At 44.5% G+C, this 27,634-nt stretch overlaps 1 protein-coding gene across 7 annotated transcripts in view; it reads left to right on the forward strand.

Annotated features, from left to right (window-relative positions):
- The first annotated feature begins 529 nt into the window (after nt 1-529).
- Nucleotides 530-27,634, forward strand: part of SCAI (suppressor of cancer cell invasion) — a 197,400-nt gene continuing 170,295 nt past the window's right edge. For 3 of the 7 annotated variants that reach the window (XR_010148854.1, XR_010148855.1, XM_054658412.2), the window contains exons 1-2: nt 538-721; nt 1,429-1,473. Coding sequence is in view for 3 of the 7 variants with exons in the window: in XM_054658412.2 (XP_054514387.1) it covers nt 669-721; nt 1,429-1,473 (98 nt within the window). In the remaining 4 variants the exon portion in view is untranslated. Of the gene's footprint in view, nt 722-1,428; nt 1,474-27,634 lie in introns of all 7 variants that reach the window. The other 4 variants (XR_010148853.1, XM_528477.8, XM_016961650.4 and 1 more) reach the window with 3 other exon arrangements.

Raw genomic sequence — 27,634 nt, forward strand, 5'->3', positions numbered from 1 at the left:
TTTCTGCAGAGGATTGAGCATCCAAACCATGCTTTATTTTGGTGGATTCTTAGAGTTTTCTGGCTGGGTCCTTTTTGGGGGGTAGCTGTGAGCTGTGAGACAATTTCAGCAAGATGTAGGGACAAGGATCGCATTCGAGGTGGCTTAAAAGGAAACACGTTTGTGAGAGTTGCCTCACTGTCTCACCTGCTAGAGGAAATTGGGAGATTTCAGGGCTTGTTTTCGGTCCTGGCGTGGTGCAGAGGTGGAGGGGCGCCAGCAGGTGTGTGGTATGCAGGACGCAGAGCCAGGAGAACCTGGGGCAGGTGTCTGGAGCCGGGGGTGCAGTTCCTACTTTTAGGCGCATGGTGGCGCTAGGGTCTCCTCCGGCCCTGCTAGCAATCTCTAAGGCACCTCCGCCGCCACCTGCAGTCTCAACCAAACCTCTGGGTGGGCGGCGCGGGATGTGACGGGCCGAGCGTCCAATCGACTGACAGATTTCCGTCCACACTACTGCTCTAGCCAATGGGAACCGAGGAGAGGCGCGGAGGAGGCGGGCCCCGCGGCAAGCCTGGCAGAGGCGCGAGGCCCTCCTCCCGCCTCTCCGCCTACTCCAGCCTCCGCCGCCTCAGCTTCCCGAGCGAGCCCTGCGGCCGCCGGAGCAGCTCCCGCGGCGGAGCAGGAGCCGGATGGTCAGAGGAGCCCGGCAGCCCCAGCAGCCGCGGAGTCGCCTGCCCCCCAGGTGCGGGGGCTGGGTGGAGGCCGGGGTTGGGGATGGGGTGGGGGCCAGAGAGCGGGCCCAGGGGCAGCGGCTCGGGGCCGTGGAGCATTCGGGGCGCAGAGACCGGAGGGGCGGGGGGTGCAGGCTGGGGGGACCTTGGGGGCGCCTGCAGGCGGCGGCGCGGGCTGGGCGCGATCGCCTCCTCGAGGCCAGGTGAGAGGGGCGTGTGAGGGAAGGGGCGCCGAGGGGTGAGGCTGGCGGCGCGGGGCCGGGAGGGGCAAGGCGGGCGCGCCCCCGGAGGGGCCGTGGAATGCGGGGGTCGCCGGGCCCGGAGAGGCGGGGCGTGGAGGGGGCAGTGCACGGTCGGGAACGGGTGGGCACAGGAAAGGGGAGGCTAGGGGGGCTTGCGGGGGTGACGAGGCAGACAATGAGTAGGTGGAGGTGGGTGATTTTGGGGAGCTGGGCTGTGACGAGCAGGGGTCGAGGATGGGGTGAGGGACCAGGAAGGTTTGAGCTCAGGGAGAATTGGGGGAACGGTGAGTCCCAGGAATGCTAGGTCTTGGTAAATAGGGGAAACAGGGCATGAGGCGTTTGTAAGGTCAGATCTGAGCTTGGCGAGCCTGTGGTCCCAGAGGGTGGTCTATTTAGTTCTTGACTGGCACGGTAGCGCCGGGAGATGTTTTCTTGTATGTTACTTTTAGTTACCGTCTTATTTGTTTGGTCTGCAGACTGACTGGCACAGTGGAGAAACCGCCTCGAAAACGGAGAAGCAGGTAAGGCAGTGCCTTCCTATTTTGCTTCATGTTTTTCTTTTTGCTTGGCTGCACCTGTGCCGTACTGCATAATTGTATACTGTCAGTAGATGAAGTTTCTTATTTATCCCCCTTTTAAAAGAATATAACCACATGCATGATTTTTCTTTTGAGGACTTCAAATTACTACCTCTACAGTCGATTTTTTTTTTTTTTTTTTTTTTGGTATCTGAGATAATGTGGGAAATCTTGAGAAATCCTACTTTTTTACTTTTTGATGTTGTGTAAGGATCTCAGCTATTTTTTTTTTTAACCTTAGCCATAATTTCATTTTCTCCAGCATCTCTGTTTAAAAAGCTCATCTTGGCTGGGGTGGCTCATGCCTTCAATCCCAGCACTTTGGGAGGCTGAGGCAGAAGGATCATTTGAGCCTGGGAGTTCAAGACCAGTCTGGGCAACAGAGCAAGACTCCGTCTCTACAAAAAATTGAAAAACTAGCCGGTCCCATAAATATATACACCTACTATGTACCCACAAAAACAAAAAATTAAAAAACCGAAAACCAACTAGCTGAGCGGGTGTTGTGGACCTATAGTCCCAGCTTCTCAAGAGGCTGAGGTGGGAGGATTGCTTGAGCCCAGGAAGTCAAGGCTGCAGTGATGCAGTGAGCCGTGATCATGCCACTGCACTCCAGTGTGGGGAACACAGCAAGACCCTGCCTCAAAAAATAAACTAATTTTATTGAGCATCTACTATGTGCCAAGTACTGTGTACGAATGCTCTATGTGTATCTTCTCCTGTAATCCTCAAAGAACCCCAAGAGAATATGTAGTGTCAACTATTTTACAGAAGAGGGAACTGCGACACAGAGAGGCCGAATATTTACCCAAAATCATGCATCTAGTAAAAGATAAAACCAGGATTTGAATCCAGACAGTCTGACTCCAGAGCTTAAGCTCTTAACTGTTATACCATAATGCTGCTAATAAATATACAATTGAAAGTAGGTTTTCTTATTGCTTTATCTTTTGTCGTTGGACACTGTGTAGTTAACTCGAATGGTTGAACCTTAGGAAAATAGAAGCAAAGAGTTTAAGTAGTCCACAAACAAAGTGAATTAGTCCTTGAGTAATGGAGATGAAGATATATTTATCACATAAACATTTTTGACTGCATTCCATGTGAGAGGTACTACATAGCAATTCTGTGTAGTCATTAGATGATTCCTTTTTCACAGATGTTGGCATTGACCTAGAGAAAGTAAGCTACTGTAGTTATGTGACCAGTAGGACTACTTTCATAGTTAATATCTGGCAAGTTATTGATGTTAATACACAGAAAACCTCAATAGTAAATAGACACGAAATGCTGATGGTGGAAGTGCCAACAGAGTTTCCTTGTCACACTTTAGGCCTGTACTGTCCAATCCAGTAACCATATGCAGGGTGAGCACTCAAAATGCATCTAGCATGACTGAGGAACTAAATTTTTAATTTAATTTAATTGTAATTAAATTAACTTGAGAAACTGCTACTTGGTCACCTATTGGAAAACGTTCAAGTATGTTTTGAACAACTTGGGTATGTGAGTCTGTATTTTTCATCCGTCATTTTATGAAATCTAAATATATATCAAATATTTCCAATGAGAATTTAGGGTCTGAAATGAGATAAGTATAAAATACATGCTAGATTTCAAGTTAGTACAAAAATTGAATAAATAAAATTTCTCAGTAACTTTTTATATTGATGACATAGTGAGATAATATTTTAGGTATATTGGATTAAATACTTTTTTTTTTTTTTGAGACAGGGTCTGGCTCTGTCATCCAGGCTGTAGTGCAGTGGTGCAATCTCAGCATACTGCAACCTCCACCTCCTGGGCTTAAGCCACCCAGCCAACTCAGCCTCTGGAGTAGCTGGGACTACAGGCGCCTGACACCTCACCCAGCTCTTTTTTTTTTTTTTTATAGAGACAAGGTTTGGCCATGTTGCCCAGGCTGGTCTCAAACTCCTGACTCAAATGATCCAACCACCTTGGCCTACTAAAGTGCTGTGATTACAAGTGTGAGCTGCCATGCCTGGCTGTAAATAAAATTGTTACTAAAATTATTTTCACTTACTTTTTCCTGAGACAAAGTCTTACTTTGTTGCCCATACTGGAGTGCAGTGATGTGATCTTGACTCACTGCAATCTCCGCCTCCTGGGTTCAAGCAATTCTCTTTCCTCAGCCTCCCGATTAGCTGGGATTACAGGCGCCTGCCACCATGCTTGGCTAATTTTTGTATTTTTAGTAGAGACGGGGTTTCAACATGTTGGCCAGGCTGGTCTCGAACTCCTGGCCTCAAGTGCTCTGTCTGACTAGGCCTCCCAAAGTGCTGGGATTACAGGTGTGAGCCACCGGGCCTGGCCTTCACTTACTTCTTTTTCCTTTTTATTTTTCTTCTGAGACAGGGCTTGGCTCTGTTGTCAAGGCTGAAGTGAAGTGGTGCAATCACAGCTCACTGCAGCCTCGACCTGGTAATCCTTCCACCTCAGCCTCCCAAGTACCTGGGACTACAGATGTGCACCACCATGCCAGGCTAACTTTTTATTTTTTGTAAGAGACAGGGTCTCACTGTGTTGCTCAGGCTGGTCTCCTATGCTCAAGTGATGCGCCAGCCTTGGCCTCCCAAAGTGCTAGGATTACAGGCGTGAGCCACCATACCCAGCCTTTCTTTTTATTTTTTCTAATATGGCTACTAGAAAATTAAAAGCTGCATACATTTAACTTGCATTGTATTTCTTTGCATTGTATTTCTTTTGGATAGCTCTCATTTAACTCTCATTACCCCACTGCCAGACTCTTCAGTAGCCTTCTGACTGGTTTCCCTACCTTGAATCTGTAATTCCCTCCCTGTACTGTGCAAATCGATCTTGTAATTCTCATGCTTAGGATCCCTCTGTGCTTCCTCATTGCTTATTGAACATCATTCAGACTTTTAGCCTAATCATATAAAAAAATTGCCTTTATTTTACTTCTTCTTACTTTCCCAGCCACGGTTAATACTTTGGCCATACCGATTTTCAATGATGGAACTATTAAATGTCTACTTTTAAATGATTTAACTTTCTGGTAAACCTTCAAGATGAATTAATTGCTGAATGTAACTCCGTGCTCCATTTGCCATTCCCAGAACTTATGTTCCCTCTTTGCTTTGGTTTTTTGTTTTTAGGGTTTTTGTTGTTTTTGTTGTTGTTGTTGTTGTTTTTTAAAGACGGTCTCACTTCAGGGTGGAGTGCAATGGTGTGACAATGGCTCACTGGAGCCTTGACTTCTCGGGCCCAGGTGATTTTCCCACCTCAGCCTCCCAAGTAGCTGGGACTACAGATGTGCATCACTATGCCCAGCTAATTTTTGCATTTTTTGTAGAGGTGGGGTTTTACCATGTTGCTCAGGCTGGTCGTGAACTCCTGGGCTTAAGCTATCCGCCTTCCTCAGACTCTCAAAGTGTTCGAATTATAGGCGTCAGCCACAGTACCTCGTCTGCTTTGGGTTTTTGTATGTGATTTCTTTTTCTTTCTGGAGTACTTTCTCCTTGCTCCTTGACAAGCCCCCTCCTTTAAGACTTTGCTCAGTGAGGGCTTCCCCCCACCCTCCCTCTGCTCCACCTTATTGGGTCCCATCATGGCCTGTACATACACTTACATGAAATGGTCTGGGCTGAATTTGAATTCAGCTCTGTCAAATGTAGTTTGCGAGATCATGTGCAAGTTAATAAGTCTGTCTCTGCCTCAGTTTCCTCATCTATATAGTAGAAATAATAGTTCTGCTGGCGTGGTGGCTCACGCCCGTAATCCCAGCACTTTGGGAGGTCAAGGTGGGCGGATCACCTGAGGTCAGGAGTTTGAGACCAGCCTGACCAACATGGAGAAACCCCATTTCTATTAAAAATACAAAATTGGGCCGGGCACGATGGCTCAATCCTGTAATCCCAGCACTTTGGGAGGCCAAGGCGGGCGGATCACAAGGTCAGGAGATCGAGACCATCCTGGCTAACACAGTGAAACCATGTCTCTACTAAAAACAAAAAAAATCAGCTGGACATGGTGGCAGGTGCCTGTAGTCCCAGCTACTCAGGAGGCTGAGGCAGGAGAATGACGTGAACCCGGGAGGCAAAGCTTGCAGTGAGCTGAGCTCATACCACTGCACTCCAGCCTGGGCAACAGCGAGACTCCGCCTCAAAAAAAAAAAAAATTGGCTGGGCGTGGTAGCGCATGTCTGTAATCCCAGCTACTCGGGAGGCTGAGGCAGGAGAATCGCTTGGACCCAGGAAGTGGAGGTTGCAGTGAGCCGAGATTGCACCATTGCACTCCATCCTGGGCAACAAGAGCGAAACTCTCTCCAAAAAAAAAAAAAAAAAAGAAAGAAATAATAGTTCGACTTCCCTAAGGTTGTAAGGTGCCTAGGATAGTGCCTGGCACATAGAAGGTACACAATAAATTTTAGGTTAAAAAACACCCATCAAATATCTTTTATTTCCCACTTCTTTTCAAAATGAGAAGATTAAAAATAAAGGCCAAGAAGAAATGAAAGAAGCAGATAAAGCCAGTGGCAGAATTAGTGCATAGACCGGAAAGTCCTGCATCATTGCTAATGGTTGCTTTGGTGTTTGGCTCTGAGTTTTCTGGAGTAAAATGAAGAAGAAAATAAAGTTCAGTTTTCAGATCCATGGTATCTCTAAAATCAAACGTGAGTTTTTAAAGATTGCTTCTTGGCCAGGCGTGGTGGCTCACATCTGTAATCCCAGCACTTTGGGAGGCTGAGGCGGGTGGATCACCTGAGGTCAGGAGTTTGAGACCAGCCTGGCCAACATGATGAAACCCCATCTCTACTAAAAATACAAAAAATTAGCCGGGCATGGTGACGCGTGCCTGTAATCACAGGTACTCAGGAGGCTGAGGCCGGAGAATCTCTTGAACCTGGGAGGTGGAGGTTGCGGTGAGCTGAGATTGCACCACTGCACTCCAGCCTGGGCAACAGAGTGAGACTCCGTCTTAAATAAATAAATAAAGATTGCTTCTTATACTTCTCAATCCAAGTGAGTTATTGCCAGTGAACAGTCTCCACAGGGCCAAAGCAATGTGGTTTTGGTATATGGCTCTCTGATGGTTTGGCTTGATTCAGAGGTAAAGAGGGATGCGTACACTGTGGGGACTATACGTGTTTTGTTCACTGTTTATCCCCAGCAGCTAGAATAGCATCTGGCACGTAGAGAACAGTTTATTGAATTTTTGAGTGAACAAATCCTTTAGTAATTCTCCAGGAATTTAAGTAAGCATCAGGTTGCAATGAGTTTATTTTCTCAGTCCAGAATCATGAGGCTACATATTCAGCATGCCTGATTTAGGTTAGATCCTGATCATGTCAGCATTTTGACCTGAATGGACAACCAGCACATGTATTTAAAGGTCCTATGGGCAGGACCAAGATTTTCCTCAGAAAACAGTGCAGGGGTTGCTCTAAAACTAGAAAACAAAATGTACAGTTAAGACCCCAAAGATGAATTATAGAATAAGGATGTAATTGTTGTAGCCAGATATTTAAAAAAATAGGTGTTAGGCCGGGCGCAGTGGCTCACACCTGTCATCCCAGCACTTTGGGAGGCCGAGGCGGGTGGATCACAAGGTCAGGAGTTCAAGACCAGCCTGACCAAGATGGTGAAACCCCATCTCTAAAAAATACAAAAATTAGTCGGGCACAATGGCGCATGCCTGTAATCCCAGTTACTTGCGAGGCTGAGGCAGGAGAATCACTTGAACCTGGGAGAAGGTTGCAGTGAGCCGAGATCGCTGCACTCTAGCCTGGGTGACAGAGCAAGACTTCGTCTCAAAAAAAAAAAAAAAAGTGGTATTAGTTGCCGGGCATGCTGGCTCACACCTGTAATCCCAGCACTTTGGGAGGCCGAGGCTGGCAGATCACGAGGTCAGGAGTTTGAGACCAGTCTGGCCAACGTAGCGAAACCCCGTCTCTACTAAAAGTACAAAAATTAGCCGGGCGTGGTGGCAGGCAGCTGTAATCCTAGCTACTCAGGAGGCTGGGGCAGGAGAATCGCTTCAACCTGGGAGGCAGAGGTTGCAGTGAGCTGAGACCACGCCATTGCACTCCAGCCTGGGCGACAAAGCGAGACTCCATCTCAAAAAAAAAAAAAAAGAAAAAAAAAAGAAAGGTATTAGTATCAGTTTTATACTGTGGCTATAGAAATTCTGAATATCAAATGATATAAATTCCTGGTAAACACTTCAAGATGAATTAATTGAGGCAGATGAATGGTGTGAGCCCAGGAGTTCAAGACCAGTCTGGGCAACATGGTGAAACCTCATCTCTACCAAAAATACGAAAATTAGCCAGGTGTGGTGGTACACACCTGTAGTCCCAGCTACTTGGGAGGCTGAGGTGGGAGGATCAGCTGAGACTGGGAGGTGGAGGCTGCAGTGAGCCATGATTGCACCACTGCACTCCAGCCTGGGCAACAGTGAAAACCTGTCTCAAAAAAAAAAAAAAGGTAAGTTAATTGTTGAATGTAGCCTTGAGTAACTGATTGAACGGGTCTGCTATGTAGAGTTGTTGACAGTTATATTACATATGTAGTACATTTTAGAAAACAGTTGACAGAATTATGGTTTTTTTGTTTGTTTGTTTGTTTTGTTTGAGATGGAGTTTTGCTTGTTGACCAGGCTGGAGTGCAATGGTGTGATCTTGGCTCACTGCAGCCTCTGCCTCCTGGGTTCAAGTGATCCTCCTGCCTCAGCCTCCTGAGTAGCTGGGATTACAGACATGCGCCACCACACCCAGCTAATTTTGTATTTTTAGTAGAGATGGGGTTTCTCCATGTTGGTTAGGCTGGTCTTGAATTCCTGACCTCAGGTGATCTGCCCGCCTCGGCCTCCCAAAGTGCTGGGATTACAGGCATGAGCCACCATGCCCAGCCCAGAATTAGGATTTTTAAAATTTTTATTTAGTTTTGAGATGGAGTCTCACTCTGTTTCCCAGACCGGAGTGCAGTCATGCTATCTCGGTTCACAGCAACCTCTGCCTCCTGGGTTCAAGTGGTTCTTGTGCCTCTGCCTCCTGAATACCTGAGATTACAGGGGCGCACCACCATGCCCAGCTAATTTTTTCTGTTTTTAGTAGAGGCGGGGTTTCCCCATGGTGGCTAGGCTGATCTCGAACTCCTGGCCTCAATTGATCCGCCTGCCTTGGCCTCCCAAAGTGCTGGGATTACAGGCGTGAGCCATCGTGCCTGGCCTAAAATTATGATTTTTATTTTAGGATATTGATGTTAAATAATTCTTTTTGATAGGTGTTAGTTAGTGGCTGAGTTATCTTTTGAGAACATTTCTAGTGCAGACCAAACTGTAAGACAGTTTAAGAAAAACAAAGACAGTTTGAGATAAGAACCTCATGCATTATTATTTCTTTGTATCTTTTTCCCCTTAAAACTTTTATTTCCTTATCATAGTTCATCTTTGCACCCTTATAAGGTACTAAGGGGGAGCTCAGTAAAACTAGTGAACCAATAAATGAATTGGTGGCAAGAGGAGTTAGTGTGGGATGGGTTTGGTTGTCCAAAATAATGTGATACTATTTAATGCCCCTGAAAAACTGCACTGGACTGAAAGGAGTTTTAACATTAGGAAACTGGCCGGGCGTGGTGGCTCATGCCTGTAATCTCAGCATTTTGGGAGGCTGAGGCGAGCGGATCACCTAAGGCTGGAAGTTCAAGACCAGCCTGACCAACATGGAGAAACCCCGTCTCTACTAAAAATACAAAATTAGCCTGGCATGGTGGTGCATGCCTGTAATCCCAGCTACTCAGGAGGCTGAGGCAGGAGAATCGCTGGAAACTGGGAGGCGGAGGTTGCAGAGAGCCGAGATCGTGCCATTGCACTCTAGCCTGGGCAACAAGAGCGAAACTCCATCTCACACACACACACAAAAGATTAGGAAACTTGGTCTCTATGTGCTTTTGGAAAATTCTGAAGAGTCCAATATGTCTGTTAATGATGTTTGGGTTATGAGTTGGAGAATCCTTTCTGGTCCTATTAGGAACAAGATCCATTTGTTTGGATAGGATTCACATTGATGAAAGCTTTACTGTATGATTTGGGGGCTTTTGTTGTTGTTGTTGTTGTTACATATTTAAAGCAAAGAGATCCGGGCATTTTGTTGTTGTATGTAATTTGTTTAAGAAACATTTGAATGCTTTCTAGTTCTGGGTTCTAGGGATATAGATATGAGTGAGGTGGCTGTTGTTGGGGAAAATCTCATATATTAATGGGAAGACAGACACTGAAATATGAGACAGTGTAATGACTTTGTATATATACAAAGGTTTACACAATATATATAAAGGGTTTATAGGAATTCTGCATACTGGTAGTGAGGGCAGTTTCTGCAGTCGTTTATCTAAGCCCTGAAGGTTTAGAAGGTTAATTTGGTGGTAGTGTGACTATTGAAATGACAAGAGATGACAGCCTAGATGTAGACTGACTAATAATGAGGTCTTGGGTGAACTAAATTCAGGACCTGAACCAAGATAGTGCCAGAAGTGGAAAGAAAGATGTTTTTAAGAGCTTGGGCTGTGGTGTCAGACTAAGGGGTGGTTCTCAACTAAGGGGGATTTTGCCTCCTAAGGGACATTTGAGAATGTCTGGAGACATTTTGGGTTGTTACAACTTGGAGCACCTAGTGGGTAGAGGCCAGATATGCTGCTACACATCCTAAAATGCATAGGACAGCATCCTAATCTAAGAGTTCCCCAGCTCAAAATGTCATTAGTTCTGAGGCTGAGAAATCTTGCATTAGAGTTTGAATCCTAGCCCTTCCAAATGTCCTCACCAATACTTGGTCTTGTGATTCTTTTTTTTTTTGAACAGGTCTGTAGAGGTACAATTGGCATACAGTGAGCTGTACATATTTGAAGTGTACAATTTGATAAGTTTTGAAATACATGTATACCCTTAAAACCACCACCATTGTTTGCCATTCTGTGGGTGTATACTGGTACGTGTCATTGTGGTTTTCATTTGCCTTTCCCTGATGACTGATAATGTTGAGTATCTTTTCATGTGCTAATTTGCCATTCATATAACTTAGTGAAGTATCCAAATCTTTTGCTCACTTTTTGTCAGTTGTTTGTCTTCTTACATAGTTGTAAGAGTTCTTTATGTATTCTAAAAACAAAATTTAAAAAGGCAAAATCTTTTTTTTTTGTTTTTGAGACGAAGTCTCACTTTATCACCCAGGCTGAAGTGCAGTGGTGTGATCTCATTTCACTGCACCCTCCGCCTCCCAGGTTCAAGTGATTCTCCTGCCTCAGCCTCTGTGGGAGCTGCGATTAAGGCGCCTGCTGCCACACCCGGTGAATTTTTGTATTTTTAGTAGAGCTGGGGTTTCGCCATGTTGCCTAGGCTGGTCTCGAACTCCTGACCTCAAGTGATCTGCCCACAGCGGCCTCCCAAAGTGCTAGGATTACAGGTGTCAGCCACTGTGCCTGGCCACAAATTCATTATTAGGTATGTGTTTTGCTTATGTTTTCTCCCATGTATGGCTTGCCTTTTACTTTTCTCCACAGTATCTTGAGATGCTTGCAGCTTGAATAATAGGTTGGATGGGAATGCTTTTATTTATTTATTTATTTGTGAGATGGAGTCTCACTCTGTTGCCCAGGCTGGAGTGCAGTGGTGCAGTCTTGGCTTACTGCAATCTCTGCCTCCCAAGTTCAAGTGATTCTCCTGCCTCAGCCTCCTGAGTAGCTGGGATTACAGGCGCGTGCCACCATGCCCGGCTAATTTGTATTTTTAGTAGAGATGGGGTTTCACCATGTTGGTCAGGCTGCTCTTGAACTCCTGTCCTCGTGATCTGCCTGCCTTGGCCTCCCAAAGTGCTGGGATTACAGGCATGAGCCACCGCACCAGCCTGGGAATGCTTTTAATTGAGACAGCAGACACAGGAGCAAGAGCAAGTTTGGGACGGTAAGAACATGAGTTTATTTTGGCTATATGGAGCGTCAGCTGCTTCAATGAACTGTCTTTAACCAGGCGGTTAAAAATACGGGTGTTTTGCAGAGAAGCAAGATAACGGCTTCAGGTATAGATTTTAAAGCATTCAGCAAACACTTGGTGATCCAAGTCATGCAAATGAATGGAATGGATCATTGGCTCATTGATCCATTGGATCACACCTGTAATCCAATGGCTGGATGCAGTGGCTCACACCTTAATCCCAGCACTTTGGACGGCCGAGGTGGGTGGATCACGAGGTCAGGAGTTCGAGACCAGCCTGGCTAACGTGATGAAACCCTTTCTCTACTAGAAATACAAAAACTAGCCAGGCGTGGTGGTACGTGCCTGTAATCCCAGCTACTCAGGAGGCTGAGGCAGGAGAATTGCTTAAACCCAGGAGCTGGTGGTTGCAGTGAGCCAAGATCGTGCCACTGCACCCTAACCTGGGTGACAGAGCATGACGCTGTCTCAAAAAAAAAAAAGGAAAAAAGAAAAGAAAATGAATGGGATAACCTAGCGAAAGCATGTTGAGTGAAATGCAAAGAAATAGAACGTACAGTAACACCGTGTAAAAACAGACCAAACTGCTTTCTGTCTTTTGGGTGTTATCTCTTTCTCTGCAGTGTTAATCTGTCCACTGCAGGGTATTTCTGCAGGTAGACGTCAGACAGGTAGTGTTTATCTCCAGGAGTTTAGATCTCTGTACTCTTTGCTGAGAAACAGGTTCTGAAGGTAGTTTCATGGAAAACTAGAACATTTTTCTAATCTACACTGAAACACAGGACTATTCTAGAGTTACAGAGCTCATGGTAGGTTTGCCTCAGCAACATCCCTACAGCAAATGCAGTGGTTTTGGTAAAGCCATTTCTTGTAGCATGTGTCAGTGAAATCTAGGGCATAAAGCTAAAATTCAATTCTGTGAAAGCAGACTCTGCAGGGCCAAGATAGCATGGTCAATGTATGCAGCATTTTCACGGTAATATTTTACTCAAGAATGAAACCTAGAAGAGTTAAGCAGTGATTTTCAAGGGCATTCAAAAAGAGCTCATAGTTCCTGTGGGACTCATTCAAGGGCTTCCTGGAGGGTAGAATGCCAGGAGTTGCCAGAGGGAGGTTAACAAGCCTAGCCTCAGGCTCTACTCCTATATTTTATATATGTATATATGTTTATTTTTATTTCTTTTTTTTTTTTTTTTGAGACGGAGTCTTGCTCTGTTGCCCAGGCTGGAGTGCAATGGCACAATCTCGGCTCACTGCAACCTCCGCCTCCCGGGTTCCAGTGATTCTCCCTCCTCAGCCTCCCAAGTAGCTGGGATTACTGGTATCTCCCATCATGGCTGGCTAATTTTTTTTGTATTTTTGTAGAGATGGGGTTTCACCATGTTGGCCAGGCTGGTGTTGAACTCCTGACCTTAGGTGATCCACCCGCCTCGGCCTCCCAAAGTGTTTGGATTACAGGCGTGAGCCACTGCGCCCAGTGCTAATAATTTTTTTAAAAAATATCTGTTTGTTAGCTGGATGTGGTGTTCTTGCACCTGTAGTCCCAGTCCCAGGTATTTGGGAGGCCGAGGTAGGAGCATCACTTGAGCCCAGGAGTGAGTTAATGCCCAGCCTGCACAATATAGTGAGACCTCTGTCTCTAAAAAAAAAAAAAAAAAAAAAGCGGTTCAAACCAAGATCCAGATAAGGTTCATAACTTGTAATTAGTTGAGTAGCTCTTGAAGTCTTTTTAAGTCTATAGCTTTTCCACTCATTTTTTCCTGTACTATTTATTTTTCGAAGAAAGCATGTTCGTTATTAAGAGTTTTCCAGTCTTGGCCGGGCACAGTGGGTCACACCTGTAATCCCAGTACTTTGGGAGGCTGAGGCGGGCAGATCATGAGGTCAGGTCTCTACTAAAAGACAAAAAAAAAAAAAAAAATTAGCCGGGATTGGTGGTGTGCAGCTGTAGTCCTAGCTACCCAGGAGGCTGAGTCAGGGGAATCGCTCCAATCCGGGAGGTAGAGGTTGCAGTGAACTGAGATTGTGCCACTGCACTCCAGCCTGGCAACAGAGCCAGACTCCATCTCAAAGAAAAAAAAAAGAGGTTTTCAGTCTGAATTTTTAATTTTTTAAAAAAGTTGGTATATAATTTACATAGGGTGAAATTCACCTGTTTTAGTTCTTTGAATTTTGACAAACCTAGTTGTGTAATCACAACTATAATCATAATATAGAACAGTTCCATCACTCCCCAAAATTCCCTTCTGTCCCCCTGACCAATTGGCAACCACTGACCAGTTTTTCCACAGTCTGAATTTTGCTGACTTTATGACCTCATGGTATCACTTAGCATGCTTCTCTGTTCCGTTTGTGTCTTGTAAATTGATAGAGTTAATTTGCTTTTTTGTTTTAAGAATGCTTTGGCTGGACGTGGTGGCTCATGCCTGTAATCCCAGCACTTTGGAAGGCCGAGGCGGGCAGATCACCTGAGGTCAGGAGTTCGAAACCAGCCTGGCCAACATGGCGAAACCCCGTCTCTACTAAAAATACAAAAATTAGCTGGGCGTGGTGGCGGGCACCTATAATCCCAGCTACTCGGGCGGCTGAGGCAGGAGAATCACTTGAACCCAGGAGGTGGAGGTTGCAGTGAGCCGAGATAGCATCACGGCACTCCACCCTGGGCAACAGAGCAAGACTCCATCTCAAAAAAAAAAAAAAAAAAAAAAAAAAAAAGAAAAAGTGCAGCATAGAAGTGATGTGAACTTTCATTAAAGCTTCTCTTTTTTATGTTAGGAACCCATAGTAATCGGTATCTAGATTTATGAATTCATTAGGGTTGCAAATGTTGAAATTCTAATTGTTTTGCCCATGCGTGGTGGCTCACACCTGTAATCCCAGCACTTTGGGAGGCTGAGGCTGGTGGATCACCTGAGGACAGGAGTTCAAGACCAGCCTGGCCAACATGGTGAAACCCCATCTCTATTGAAAATACAAAAATCAGCCAGGTGTGGTGGCATGTGCCTGTAATCCCATCTACTTGGTAGGCTGATGCAGGAGAATCACTTGAACCCGGGAGGTGGAGGTTGCAGTGAGCCAAGATCATGCCACTGCACTCCAGCCTGGGTGACAGAGTGAGGCTCTGTCTCAAAAAAAAAAAAGAAATTCTAATTCTCTCATTCCTTCTTTTTATTTATTTTTTTTAAGTTGGAGTCTGCGTGATCTCGGCTCACTGCAACCTCTGCCCCCTGGGTTCAAGCGATTCTCCTGCCTCAGCCAACTGAGTAGTTAGGATTACAGGCGTGCATCACCACTCCTGGCTAACTTTTGTATTTTTAGTAGAGACGGGGTTTCACCATGTTAACCAGGCTGGTCTGGAACTCCTGACCTCAAGTGATCGGCTCGCCTCAGCCTCTCAAAGTGCTAGGATTACAGGCGTGAGTGCCACTGTGCCTGGCTCATTCCCTCTTCATTATTAGCTGGAATACTTCCAGAAAGAGACATTTCCCTTACTGACTGAAACAATTTTTTGAATTTTATTTATTTATATACGAGAGGGAGTTTTGCTCTTGTTGCTTAGGCTGGAGTGCAATGGCGTGATCTCGGCGCACTGAAGTCTCCGCCTCCTGGATTCAAGCGATTCTCCTGCCTCAGTCTCCCGAATAGCTGGGATTAAAGTTGTGCACCACCACACCCAGCAAATTTTTATATTTTTAGTAAGGATGGGGTTTCTCCATGTTGGCCAGGCTGGTCGTGAACTCCTGACCTCAGGTGATAGACCTGCCTCAGACTCCCAAAGTGCTGGGATTACAGGCGTGAGCCACTGTGCCCGGCCTGAATTCAATTATTTATTTATTTATTTTTGAGACGGAGTTTCGCTCTGTCGCCCAGGCTGGAGTGCAGTGGCCCAATCTCGGCTCACTGCAAGCTCTGCCTCCTGGGTTCATGCTATTCTCCTGCCTCAGCCTCCCAAGCAGCTGGGACCACAGGCACACACCACCACACCCGGCTAATTTTTTGTATTTTTAGTAGAGACGGCATTTCACCGTGTTAGCCAGGATGGTCTCGATCTCCTGACCTCGTGATCCACCCGCCTCGGACTCCCAAAGTGCTGGGATTACAGGCGTGAGCCACAGCGCCCGGCCATTTTTGTATTTTTAATAGAGACAGGGTTTCACCATGTTGGCCAGGCTGGTCTCGAACTCCTGACCTAAGGTGATCCACCTGCCTCAGCTCCACAAAGTGCTGGGATTACAAGTGTGGGCCACCGCACCCGGCCAAATTACCCGTATACATTTTAGAGAAGGGGGTCTTGCTCTGTTGCCCAGGCTGGAGGGCAGTGCCACAGTCACAGCTTACAGCACCTTGAACGCCTGGGCTCAAGCAGTCCTCCCACCTCAACCTCCTGAGTAGCTGGTGCCATGTGCCACTGTGCCCGGCAGGTTTTTTATTTTTAAAAATTGTTTGTATTGATGGGTGTCTCACTTTGTTACCCAGGCTGGTTGCAAATTTCTGGCCTCAAGCAATCCTTCTGCCCCAGCCTCCCAAAGTTCTGGAATTATAGGTGTGAGCCACTCACTGCACCTGGCCTAGAATTTTTTTTTTTTTTGAGATGCAGTCTCACTGTGTTGGCCAGGCTGGAGTGCAGTGGTGTGATCTCAGCTCACTGAGACTTCCACCTCCTGGGTTCAAGCAATTCCCCTGTCTCAGCCTCCCGAGTAGCTGGGACTACAGGAACGCACCACCATATCTGGCTAATTTTTGTATTTTTAATAGAGACAGGGTTTTGCCATGTTGGCCAGGCTGGTCTCAAACTCCTGACCTCAGTTGATCCACCCACCTCTGCCTCCCAAAGTGCTGGGATTACAGGCGTGTGCCACCTCATTCGGCCGGAAAAATCTTAAATGGAGCAGCTTGTTTGGAACTTTCTTTGAAACCACCAATATTACTTATTTGCAAAAGATATCCATAGGTTAGTACATTAATTGACTGTATAGCACATATGAATCTTACCTCATGAAATCAGGTAAGCAAAAAGTATTAACAATATTTTAATTCCTTTAAATGAAATTAAATTCTGCCCTGGGGGGCAGGTGTGGTGGCTCGTACCTGTAACCCCAGCACTTTGGGATTCTGAGGTGAGAGGATAGTTTGAGCTCAGACTAGCCTGGGCAACATAATGAGAACCTGTCTCTCAAAAAAAAATTCTGCCCTGGGACCTTCTCCCCCTCAATTCTACCAAACTGGTTAGAAATACAATCTCAGTGATTAATAATAGAGATCCACCCCTCCTTAGAATTATGTGAGACTCTAATAGGCTTTTGAGGTACCAGGAGAAGGGTGGAAGGTTGATTTTCAGCCTGTGCTGGATGTGACTGAGCACATTGTCTAAGAAGACATGAGGCATTGAAGCCTGGGGATTCTGATGTCCAGGCTTCAGCTTTCCTTGGTACAACACATGCCCATTTCTCTCTGAGGACTTGGGCACTGCTAGGACGTGGGGTTGCAGGTTCCCTTTTTGTGGATTCTGAAGGAATTCCTTCTTCTCAGATAAATTGCTCCCATTTTTCTTCTTGTTTCTACCTAACCCCCAGCTCCCGCCGAAGGCACTCATTGTTCTACCCTTCTTCCCTCAGTATAATCTCCTCAAGGAGTTCATATTTTCAGAAAACATGCACAAACCTCCCTTGAGGCAAAGAAGCAAATAGGACTATCATCTTGGGGATTGGGAAGTACCATGATAATAAAACATCCATTGATGTCTTAATAACTTATCTGGCTACTTATATTTTCATCAGTAATTCTAGTCCCTGTAGTGGGACTTAATGATCTATCCAAAAATGATTTGATTTTCCCTTCCTTAAAAGATGGAGCTGAATTCTCCTCCCTTGAGTGTGGGCTGGACTTAGCGATGCACTTCTAGTGAATAGAACACAGGAGAAGTGATGAGATGTCTCTTCCCAGATTGGGTTTTTAAAAGACTGGTTTCTGCCTTGCATGTGTGTTCTCTCTCTCTCTCTCTCTCTCACACACACACACACACACACCCACACCCACCCACCCACCTCACTTTGCGGGAGGCTAGCTGGCTAGCTCAGATTGGGTTTTAAAAAGACTGGCTTCTGCCTTGCATGTGTGTTCTGTCTCTCTCTCTCTGGCTTCTGCCTTGCATGTGTGTTCTCTCTCTCTCTCTCACACACACACACACACACACACACACACACACACACACCCAACTCACTTTGGGGGAGGCTAACTCCATGGTATGAGGCAGCACTGCATAGAGGGAAGGCACTTGCCATGTTGTGAAGACAGACACCCAGGCAGCCCATGGGGAGGGCCATGTGGTGAGGAAGTGAGGCCTGCCAGCAACCACAACAGCTAGCTTGGATGTAGATCTTCTGAGGCCTGCTGGCAGCCACATGAGTGGCTCAGAAAAGTGAGCTTGAACAGGGATCCTCCTACTCTAGTTGAGCCTTGAGGATGACTATAGTCCAAGCCAACAGCTTGACTCATTGTCCTGGCTTCACAAGGGCTGAGTTATGTGAATCTGTGATTTTCCTTGGAGAGTCTCCTTTCTTCCAGCACTGGCTTCATTGTACCCAAGGGGCTCAATGTCCAGCTAAGATTTCTCTTATCCTGTGTAGGTTTCTGATGGACAAAGAGAGAGAATGTGTGTGTGTGTGTGTGTGTGTGTGTGTGTGTGTGTGTGTACGTGTACGCACGCATGCATGAGAGAGAGAATATGTGTGTGTGTTTTGGAAGCAGCTATCTTTTTTTTTTTTTTTTTTTTTGAGACAAAGTCTTACTCTGTCGCCCAGGCTGGAGTGTAGTGGCGTGATCTTGGCTCACTGCAACCTCCGCCTCCCAGGTTCAAGTGATTCTCCTGCCTGAGCCCCTTGAGTAGCTGGGATTACAGTGCCTGCCACCATGCGTGGCTGATTTTTTTGTATTTTTTGTAGACACAGGGTTTTGTCATGTTGGCCAGGCTGATCTCAAACTCCTGACCTTAGGTGATTCACCCACCTTGGCCTTAAGAAGCAGATATCTTTTGATTAAGGGGCAGTTCAGTTTTCTTTTTCTTTTTTTTTTTTTTGGAGATGGAGTATCACTCTGTTGCCCAGACTGGAGTGGAGTGGCACGATCTTGGCTCACTGCAACCTCCACCTCTTGGGTTCAAGCAATTCTCCTCTCTCAGCCACCTGAGTAGCTAGGATTAGAGGCATGTGCCACTACACCTGGCTAATTTTGTATCTTTAGTAGAGACAGGGTTTCACCATGTTGGCCAGCCTAGTCTGGATCCTGACCTCATGATCCTCCCACCTCGGCCACTCAAAGTGCTGGGATTACAGGCGTGAGACACCGCACCTGGCCTTCATTTTTTAATTTAATTTTATTTTTTTTAAGACAGAGTTTCGCTCTGTCTCTCAGGCTGGAGTGCAGTGGCGCCATCTCAGCTCACTGCAACTTCCACCTCCCGGATTTAAGCGATTCTCCTGCCTCAGCCTCCTGAGTAGCTGGGACTACACGTGTGCTCCACCATGCCTGGTTAATTTTTGTATTTTTTATACAGACGGTGTTTTGCCATGTTGACCAGGCTGGTCTGGAACCCCTGACCTCAGGTGATCTGCCCACCTTGGCCTCCCAAAGTGTTGGGATTACAGGCGTGAGCCTCCCACACAGATTGGGAGGTAGTCCTCTGCTCTTGTTTGCCTTGTTAAGGGAAGGGCCATAAGGTAGTTATCCAGTGAAGAGTCAGTTTTCTTCTGCCTGCTCTCTCTCACCAGGCTTTAAACTATTTTTCAACCCCTTTTCTTGGCTTTTTGGGAAGAGTGGGCAAAATAGAGCCAAGTCAGTTATGATGGTTCATTTTATGTGTCAACTTGACTGGGCCACTGAGTGCCCAGACATTTGGTCAAACATTATCTTAGGTGTGTCTGTGAGGATGTTTCTGGATGAAATTAATATTTGAAGTGATTGAATAAAACAGATACCCTTCCGAGTCTGGGTGAGCCTCATCCAATCATTTGAAGACCTGGCTAGAACAAAAAGACTGAGCAAGAGGGAGCTTCTCCTGCCTGACTCCTTGAGCTGGGACATCAGTGTTTTCCTGCCTTTGGACTTGAACCAAAACTTTGGCTCTTGAGCGTGGTAGCTGTTGTATTGGAACTTGCGCCATTGATTCCCTTGGTTCTCAGGCCTTTAGACTTGGACTGGAACTAGACCATAGGCTCTCTTGGGTCTCTAGCTTACTGACTGACAATCTTGGGACTTTTCAGCCTCCATAATTGCATGAGCCAATTCCTTTTAATAAATATCTTTTTAAATATATATACCTCTGTCTCTCTCTCTCTACCTCTACCTCTGTCTCTCTCCTGTTGATTCTGTTTCTCTGGAGAGCCCTGACTAATATATAAGCCTAATCTTTTATTGCCTTACTTTTGTCTCATTTCAGGTTTTTCAGAGTGCTCCTAATCTCTGAGAACTTCTGCATTACTGGCTTAATTCTCTGCATTGATGCAGTCTGTCATGAAATGGCTATCTTCATGACAAACCAAGCAAAAGGAGAGGTGCTTGGGTTTTCATAAACTTGGCAGCTGTTTTGGAAACATTTTACTCTAAGGCTAGGCACCACTGTTTGTATTCTTATTTTGCATTTGGGGTTTCTTTCTCCTAAGTTATCTCTCCATATATTCTCCTGGCCTGGAAGGCATGTGTGCCTGTTTGACAGTGTCCTGGAAATTCTTTTCTAGACGGGGAGTGCATGTTGAAGGTGCTCACACGTGGTTTCCTAAAATCCTGCAAAGTGGCAGTTAGGACTTTTGTTTGTTTGTTTGTTTGTTTGTTTCTTTGTTTCTTTGAGACGGAGTCTCACTCTCGCCCAGGCTGGAGTGCAGTGGCGTGATCTCGGCTCACTGCAACCTCTGCCTCTCGGGTTCAAGCGATTCTCCTGCCTCAGCCTCCCAAGTAGCTGAGATTACAGGTGCCCGCCACCATGCCCGGCTAATTTTTTGTATTTTTAGTAGAGACGGGGTTTCACGTGTTAGCTAGGATGTTCTCGATCTCCTGACCTCGTGATCCGCCTGCCTCGGCCTCCCAAAGTGCTGGGATTACAGGCGTGAGCCACCACACCCGGCCTGCCAGTTAGGACTTTTAAACTCTTAGGATAATTTCCAAACTATAGAGTCATCATGTATAGATTTTCAGAGAACAACTGCCAAAAATAAAGATTTTAGATTTAGAATTGTTGACATAAGCCTTTTTTTTTTTGAGTTGGAGTCTCACTCTCTTGGCCAGTCTGGAGTGTAGTGGTGCGATCTCAGCCCACTGCAACCTCCATCTCCCCAGTTCAGGCAATTCTCCTGCCTCAGCCTCCTGAGTTGCTGGGACTACAGGCACGTGCCACCACACCCGGCTGATTTTTTGTAGTTTTATTAGAGACGGAGTTTTACCATGTCTCTCAGGCTGGTCTTGAACTCCTGAGCACAGGCAATCTGCCTACCTTGGCCTCCCAGAGTGCTAGGATTGCAAGTGTGAGCCACTGCGCCTGTCGTAGCCTGTCTTTCTAACAATAGATAAGCAAGCTGTTTTTCTATTGAGGTAACACCTGGCTGGTGATAATAAAATTGTCGTCAAGTAAAAGGATTCTTACTTTTGTATAAAATAGGAATATGCATCTATATGTCCAAAACAGGTTTTTAAAATTTTACTAATTTATTTATTTTTGAGACGGGGTCTCACTCCAGTTGCCTGGGCTGCAATGCGGTGGTGCGATCTTGGCTCACTGCAGCCTTGACTTACTGGGATGGAGTAATCCTCCCACCCTAGCCTCTGAAGTAGCTGGGACCACTGTCACATACCACTACGCCCAGAAAATTTTTTGTATTTTTGGTAGAGACAGGGCTTTGCCATGTTGTCCAGGCTGGTCTCGAACTCCTGGGCTCAAGCAATCCACCCGCCTCAGCCTCCCAAAGTGTTGGGATTACTGGCGTGAGCCACTGCACAGTGCACAACCAGCTTTTTTTTTTTTTTTTTTGAGATGGAGTCTCACTCTGTTGCCCAGGCTGGAGTGCAGTAGTGCAATCTTGGCTCACTGCAACCTCTGCCTCCTGGGTTCAAGTGATTCTCCTGCCTCAGCCTCCTGAGTAGCTAGGATTACAGGAGTCTGCCACCACACCTGGCTACTTTTTGTATTTTTAGTAGAGATGGAGTTTCACCATCTTGGCAAGGCTGGTCTTGAACTCCTGACCTCGTGGTCCACCCGCCTCGACCTCCCAAAGTGCTGGGATCATAGGCATGAGCCACCGTGCCTGGCCCACAACCAGTTTTAAATCATTAAGATATAAGTTAAAAAGAAGAGGAAAATGTTTTAAATAATTTATAAGAGAATTATAGAAACTATGTTGAGAGACTACTCAGTCCAACCGAAAGCATAGTAGGAGAAATCCTAGTGTAATCACATTCCTGAAAATGAAGTCCTTAAAAATTTCTTAGTCTTAGTCTTTTCACATATAGTTCACTTACATATTTACCAATGACATACATGTATTTAGTGTTTCCTAAGAATTTTATCCAAATTGCCTGTCTCATGTACATGCTGTTGTATATAAATGCCCTTGTGACAAAATACAAATAACATTTAGTAGAGGTGTCAGTGAAATTGTGATACTTCTGTCATTGATTTTTTTCAATAACTAGATGATAAAATCACAGTAGTCATATAGATGTTCATAGCATTTTTACTCTTTATTTTTTATTTATTTATTTTTTTGAGACTGAGTCTTGCTCTGTTGCCCAGGCTGGAGTGCAGTGGCATGATCTCCTGGCTCATTGCAACCTCTACCTCCCAGGTTCAAGCAATTCTCATGCCTCAGCCTCCCAAGTGGCTGGGACTACAGGGGTGTGCCACCATGCCTGGCTAATTTTTGTGTTCATTTAGTAGAGATGGGGTTTCACCATGTTGGCCAGGCTGGTCTCAAACTCCTGACCTCAGGTGATCTACCCATCTTGGCCTCTCAAAGTGCTGGGATTACAGGCTTGAGCCACCATGTCCAGCCTGGATTTTTACTCTTAAAAAGAGGTTCTTATGTTTGAAAATGTTGGAAACCACTAGATTAAATTATCTCTGGAGCCAGTTCTAGCCATTTCCAAAGTGGAAAAGGACTTTGGCTTAAGGGTGGAGCCTTTGCATAAGGATGTGTTCAAAGAGGATAGTACAGCATGCTGGTGACATCCCCAGAGCTTTGGCAGGTTTCTAGTCACTACTTTTCTTTGTCTTTCTTTTTAAATTCCTACATGCCCCAGAGGTTTGATTCATCTTTTTTCCAGCATCTCGTATGTCATCTATTGTTCTCTCCACCCATAAACCCTCAACTGAAACAGGATGCAGGTGGCTTAGCTTTTTCTTTACCTTGTTCACGCTGAAACTATTTGACACTATTTCACTTTTAAGGATTTTTATTGCTGTTAACAACAGAGAATGAAATGAATGAATACAAATTTGCACAATTTAGAATTTTATTAAAAATGAGAATTTCTTATCCTTCATTGAAATGTAAACAAAAAAAATTTCAGTTTTTTAGTAGTTGCTAGGATAATGGCAGTAGACTAAGTGGTGTCAAAAGTTTCTTCCAACTCTGTATTTAATTGTTAGTGGCAGATTACTCATGTTTCCTTATTTTATCACTCTTTTTTTTCTGGGAAGTCCCTAAATGTCCTTTCTCCTATTTTTCTTTTTCTTTTTTTGAGATGAAGTCTTACTCTGTCACTCAGGCTAGAGTGCAGTGGCATGATCTTGGCACACTGCAGCCTCTACCTCCTGGGTTCAAGCAGTCAAGCGATCCTCCTGCCTTAGCCTCCTGAGTAGCTGGAACTTCAGGCGTATGCCACCATGCCAGGCTTATTTTTTATACTTATTTGTTTATTTGTTTGTTTGTTTGAGATGGAGTCTTGTTCTGTTGTCCAGGCTAGAGTGCAGTGGTGCGATCTCAGTTCACTGCAACCTCTGCCTCCTGGGTTCAAGTGATTCTCCTGCCTCAGCCTCCCGAGTAGCTGGGATTACAGGCGCCTGCCACCATGTCTGGCTAATTTTTGTGTTTTTAGTAGAGACGGGATTTCTCCATGTTGGCCAGGCTGGTCTCGAACTCCTGACCTCAGGTGATTCACCCACCTTGGCCTCCCAAAGTGCTGGGACTGCAGGCGTGAGCCACTGCGCCTGGCTCTTCCTCCTATTTTTCTTTATCATTTGACTCTGAGGATAATTACTTGTAGGCCATTGAATTCATTTCATCACGGGGAGGAGAAACTCCAGGTTATTGTCTTTAATCTCTTTATTCCTTGTTTTTTACAGGAAAACTCTACTTAATAAAAACCAATAAATACTATTAACAAAAAGTCAACTTTGGTATATTCTGGCATACAACCAATGTATTGGTATGACAGATTGTATTTGCCAAATGTGTCTACAGCAGTATCGTTCATTTTACATGTTCTACCTACAATGTCATCTTCACACTCCTCCCATCTAGTGGTGAAGCCTGTGTCTCAGTCTCTTAACCAGAGCAGACTTTTGTAAATGCCTTTACCAGTAGAGCATGGCTCAAACGACGCGTCACGTTTAGGGCTAGGTTATAAAAATGCCATGGATTTCTAACTTTCTCTCTGGAGTGTCACTTTTGGAATCTGGCTACTATGTGAGGAGCCCAAGCAACTAGGAGTGGCCTGTGTAAGAGGGAAACTGAAGCTCCTGACTCTCAGCCCCAGCTGAGCTCCCAGCTGACATCTGGGATCAGCTTGCCAGCCATGTGAGTGAGCTGTCCTAAAAGCAGATCCTAATCTTCTAGTTCCCCATCACAGTGCCCTAATGAGTGCTTATGTAGTGTTTATATGTAGAGCAGAGATGAGTTGTTCCTATCAAACTCTACCCAAATTGCGGATTCATGAGCACAATAAAAGATTGTTTTAAGCCACTAAGTTATGTAGCAGGGGATAACTGGATTAGCATTCCATTTTGCCGGAGTTTAGAGATCATACTATACGTTGAACTGTAAGAACAAGAACAAGATGTATTTCTACCTTCAGGAGCACTGTTAGTTTTATAAGAGAAGAAATATGGATTATGTGTCCCCTTTATAGATTGTTATTTCACTGTCTTTCATTTTACATATTTATTAAATTATTATTTTTTTAACTAAAGAGCAGTACAAAACAAGAAATCAAATATTGGACAACAATATTGCTGCCTAGATAACTCCATTCTCGTGTACTTCTAGTTTAGAAGGTTGTGTGCATGTTAATAAGCAGTGACTTTGGAATGATTCAGACCACATGTGTGACCGTGGAAGGCAGTATCCACTTTGTAAATCAGTTGATCTATAAAATGGTATGTACTTCATGGGTTTGCTTTGAGACTTCAATGATATTACCTGCCACAAAATATTGGCTGTTCATTATTACTGCTCCCCCACCCCCCGCCAACAATAGAGATGGGATCTTGCTCTTGTCATGTTGCCCAGGCTGGTCTTCAATTTGTGGGCTTAGGTAATCCTTCTGCCTTGGCCTCTCAAAGTGCTGGGATTACAGGTGTGTGCCACCACACCCAGCCTGGACTTTTTGATAGTAAGTGATTAGGCAGTGATACAATAGCAAAGACATGGAACCAGTTCAAATGCCCATCAATGATAGACTGGATAAAGAAAATGTGGTACATATACACCATGGAATACTATGCATCCATAAAAAGGAATGAGATCATGTCCTTTGCAGGGACATGGATAAAGCTGGAAGCCATCATCCTCAGCAAACTAACACAGGAACAGAAAACCGAACACTGCATGTTCTCACTCATAAGTGGGAGCTGAACAAGGAGAACACATGGACACAGGGAAGGGAACAACACTCATCGAGGCCATGTGGGGTGGGGGTGGTGAGGGGACGAAGAGCATCAGGACACAAATAGCTAATGTATACGGGGCTTAAAACCTAGATGACGGGTTGATAGGTGCAGCAAACCACCAAGGAACATGTATACCTGTGTAACAAACCTGCACATTCTACACATGTGAACTGTATTACCTGTTGTCACTATGCTTTATTTATTTATTTATTTATTTATTTATTTATTGAGACAGGGTCTCTGTCTCCCAGGCTGGAATGCAGTGGCAGGATCATAGCTCACTGTAGTCCTAAACTCTTGGGGTCAAGAGATCTCCTACCTCTGTCTTCCAAGTAGCTGGGACTACAGGTGCATGCCACCATGCCTGGTTAATTTTTTTATTTTTATTTTTTAGAGTTGTGGACTTGCTGTGTTTCTGAGATTTGTCTTGAACTCTTGGCCTCAAATGATCCTCCTGTGCTGGCCTCTCAAAATGTTGGGATTACAGAATGTTGGGATTACAGAAGTGAGCCACCATGCTTGGCTCCACTATGTTTATTTTTTAACAAGCCTTTTAAATGTATTAATATTTTACATATAATATGTAGATTTTAAGTGTTTAGTTCACTATGTGTTTTTTAAATCAATTTTTAATTGTTTAGTGATTAGTTGATTACAGGTAGCAGGCACTAAACCAAATGGAAGGAGGAGTCCAAGAGAGGATAACTTTTTTCGCAGAGTGCTAGTGCTTATTAGGGGATAAGGTTTATATATTACCTCATTAGAAGATAGGGGGCATTATTCACATTTAGAAAGAGAAACTGAGACTTAGGAAATTAAAGTGATTGACCCAAAGTAACACAGCTAGGAAGTGGCACAGTCAAGACAAAACAGTTTTGTTTTGCTCTGTAAAATTTTTGCTATTACTGACTAGTGACATTGAAATTATTCAGAAAAACAAAACTTGGTAGAGATAATTTCCTGTGAGGGTTTATTAAAGTCCCATAAAATAAATGAAAGCAGCCCATGATAAGGAGGTCTTCTGGTTTCAAATGCTTCAAAGTTCCTCAAGCTTTTTTTTTTTTTTTTTTTTTTTTTTTTTGAGATGGAGTCTCACTCTGTCGCCCAGACTGGAGTGCGGTGGTGTGATCTCGGCTCACTGCAACCTCTGCCTCCCAGGCACAAGCATTTCTCCTGTCTCACCCTCCTGAGTAGCTGGGACTACAGGCACGCACCATCATGCCCAGCTAATTTTTGTAGTTTTAGTAGAGACAGGGTTTCACCATGTTGGCCAGGCTGGTCTCGAACTCCTGACCTCAGGTGATCTACCCACCTCAGCCTCCCAAAGTGCTGGAATTACAGGCGTGAGCCAAAGTTCCTCAGGCTTCTAAAACTGGGGTAGTGTAATTTTATCAGGCATTCCTCTATAATGATTGAGGTAATCAGGTAAAAGGAGTTGTTTTCAGTAACCTAGGTACGTTTTTACTTTTCAGTATGAAAGAATATAAGACTAATAAGAATGAAGATTTTGTTTCTAGGTAGTTTATGCTATTGCATGTCTCTTATATGCAAGATTTAAAGGCTGAAATGTAAGTGATATTACTTCATTGGATAACAGACAAGCCACATACTTCAGAGGAGATGATGGATAAGTAGTTAATGGAAATGTTACTGAGTGAAAAAAAACCTCTGCAGGTGTGTAGGAATGTATTATTTAATTCAGTCAGCATAGAATTCCTGCAGGCCTCAGATTTTTCTTTATTCTCTTATGTTTCATATTCCTTTATCCTTTGCAGCGTGTCAAATACATTGATGTGTTTGAAAATTGACACCAGGTAAAGAATAAATATGGTAAGTGAAAGGGTAAATGAGAGTTCAGACATTCTTTATTTTCATAAATTATTCTTAAAATTTTTATTTTATGGAAAATACTAGCTCAAAAAATGGGATAATTAGGACAGATTTTCAAGAGAAAACAATGATTTGTTCAACAGATATTTTTAAAGCATCTAGATAGGTCAGGTACTTTTTTTTGGTTAACATTCTGAAGGCTTCTGATGGAGAGTCTATTTGACATTCTTAAGGTTACTGAAAGCAGAAAATGGTTTTCTCTTAATATATTATTGGTGGGTTTTGTCTCCTAGATTTTTTTCCTAGTTCTTATAAACTGGTAAAAACCTAGAGTTTTTATTTGTAATAAAATTTTACTTGTAATAAAAAATTTAAACATCTTAAAATAAATTCAGTGACTGTTTCATGTTACAGTCTATCCTATATTCCTGG

This window comes from Pan troglodytes, chromosome 11 (genome assembly GCF_028858775.2).
Source record: "Pan troglodytes isolate AG18354 chromosome 11, NHGRI_mPanTro3-v2.0_pri, whole genome shotgun sequence".
NCBI classification, from domain to species: Eukaryota; Metazoa; Chordata; class Mammalia; order Primates; family Hominidae; genus Pan; species Pan troglodytes.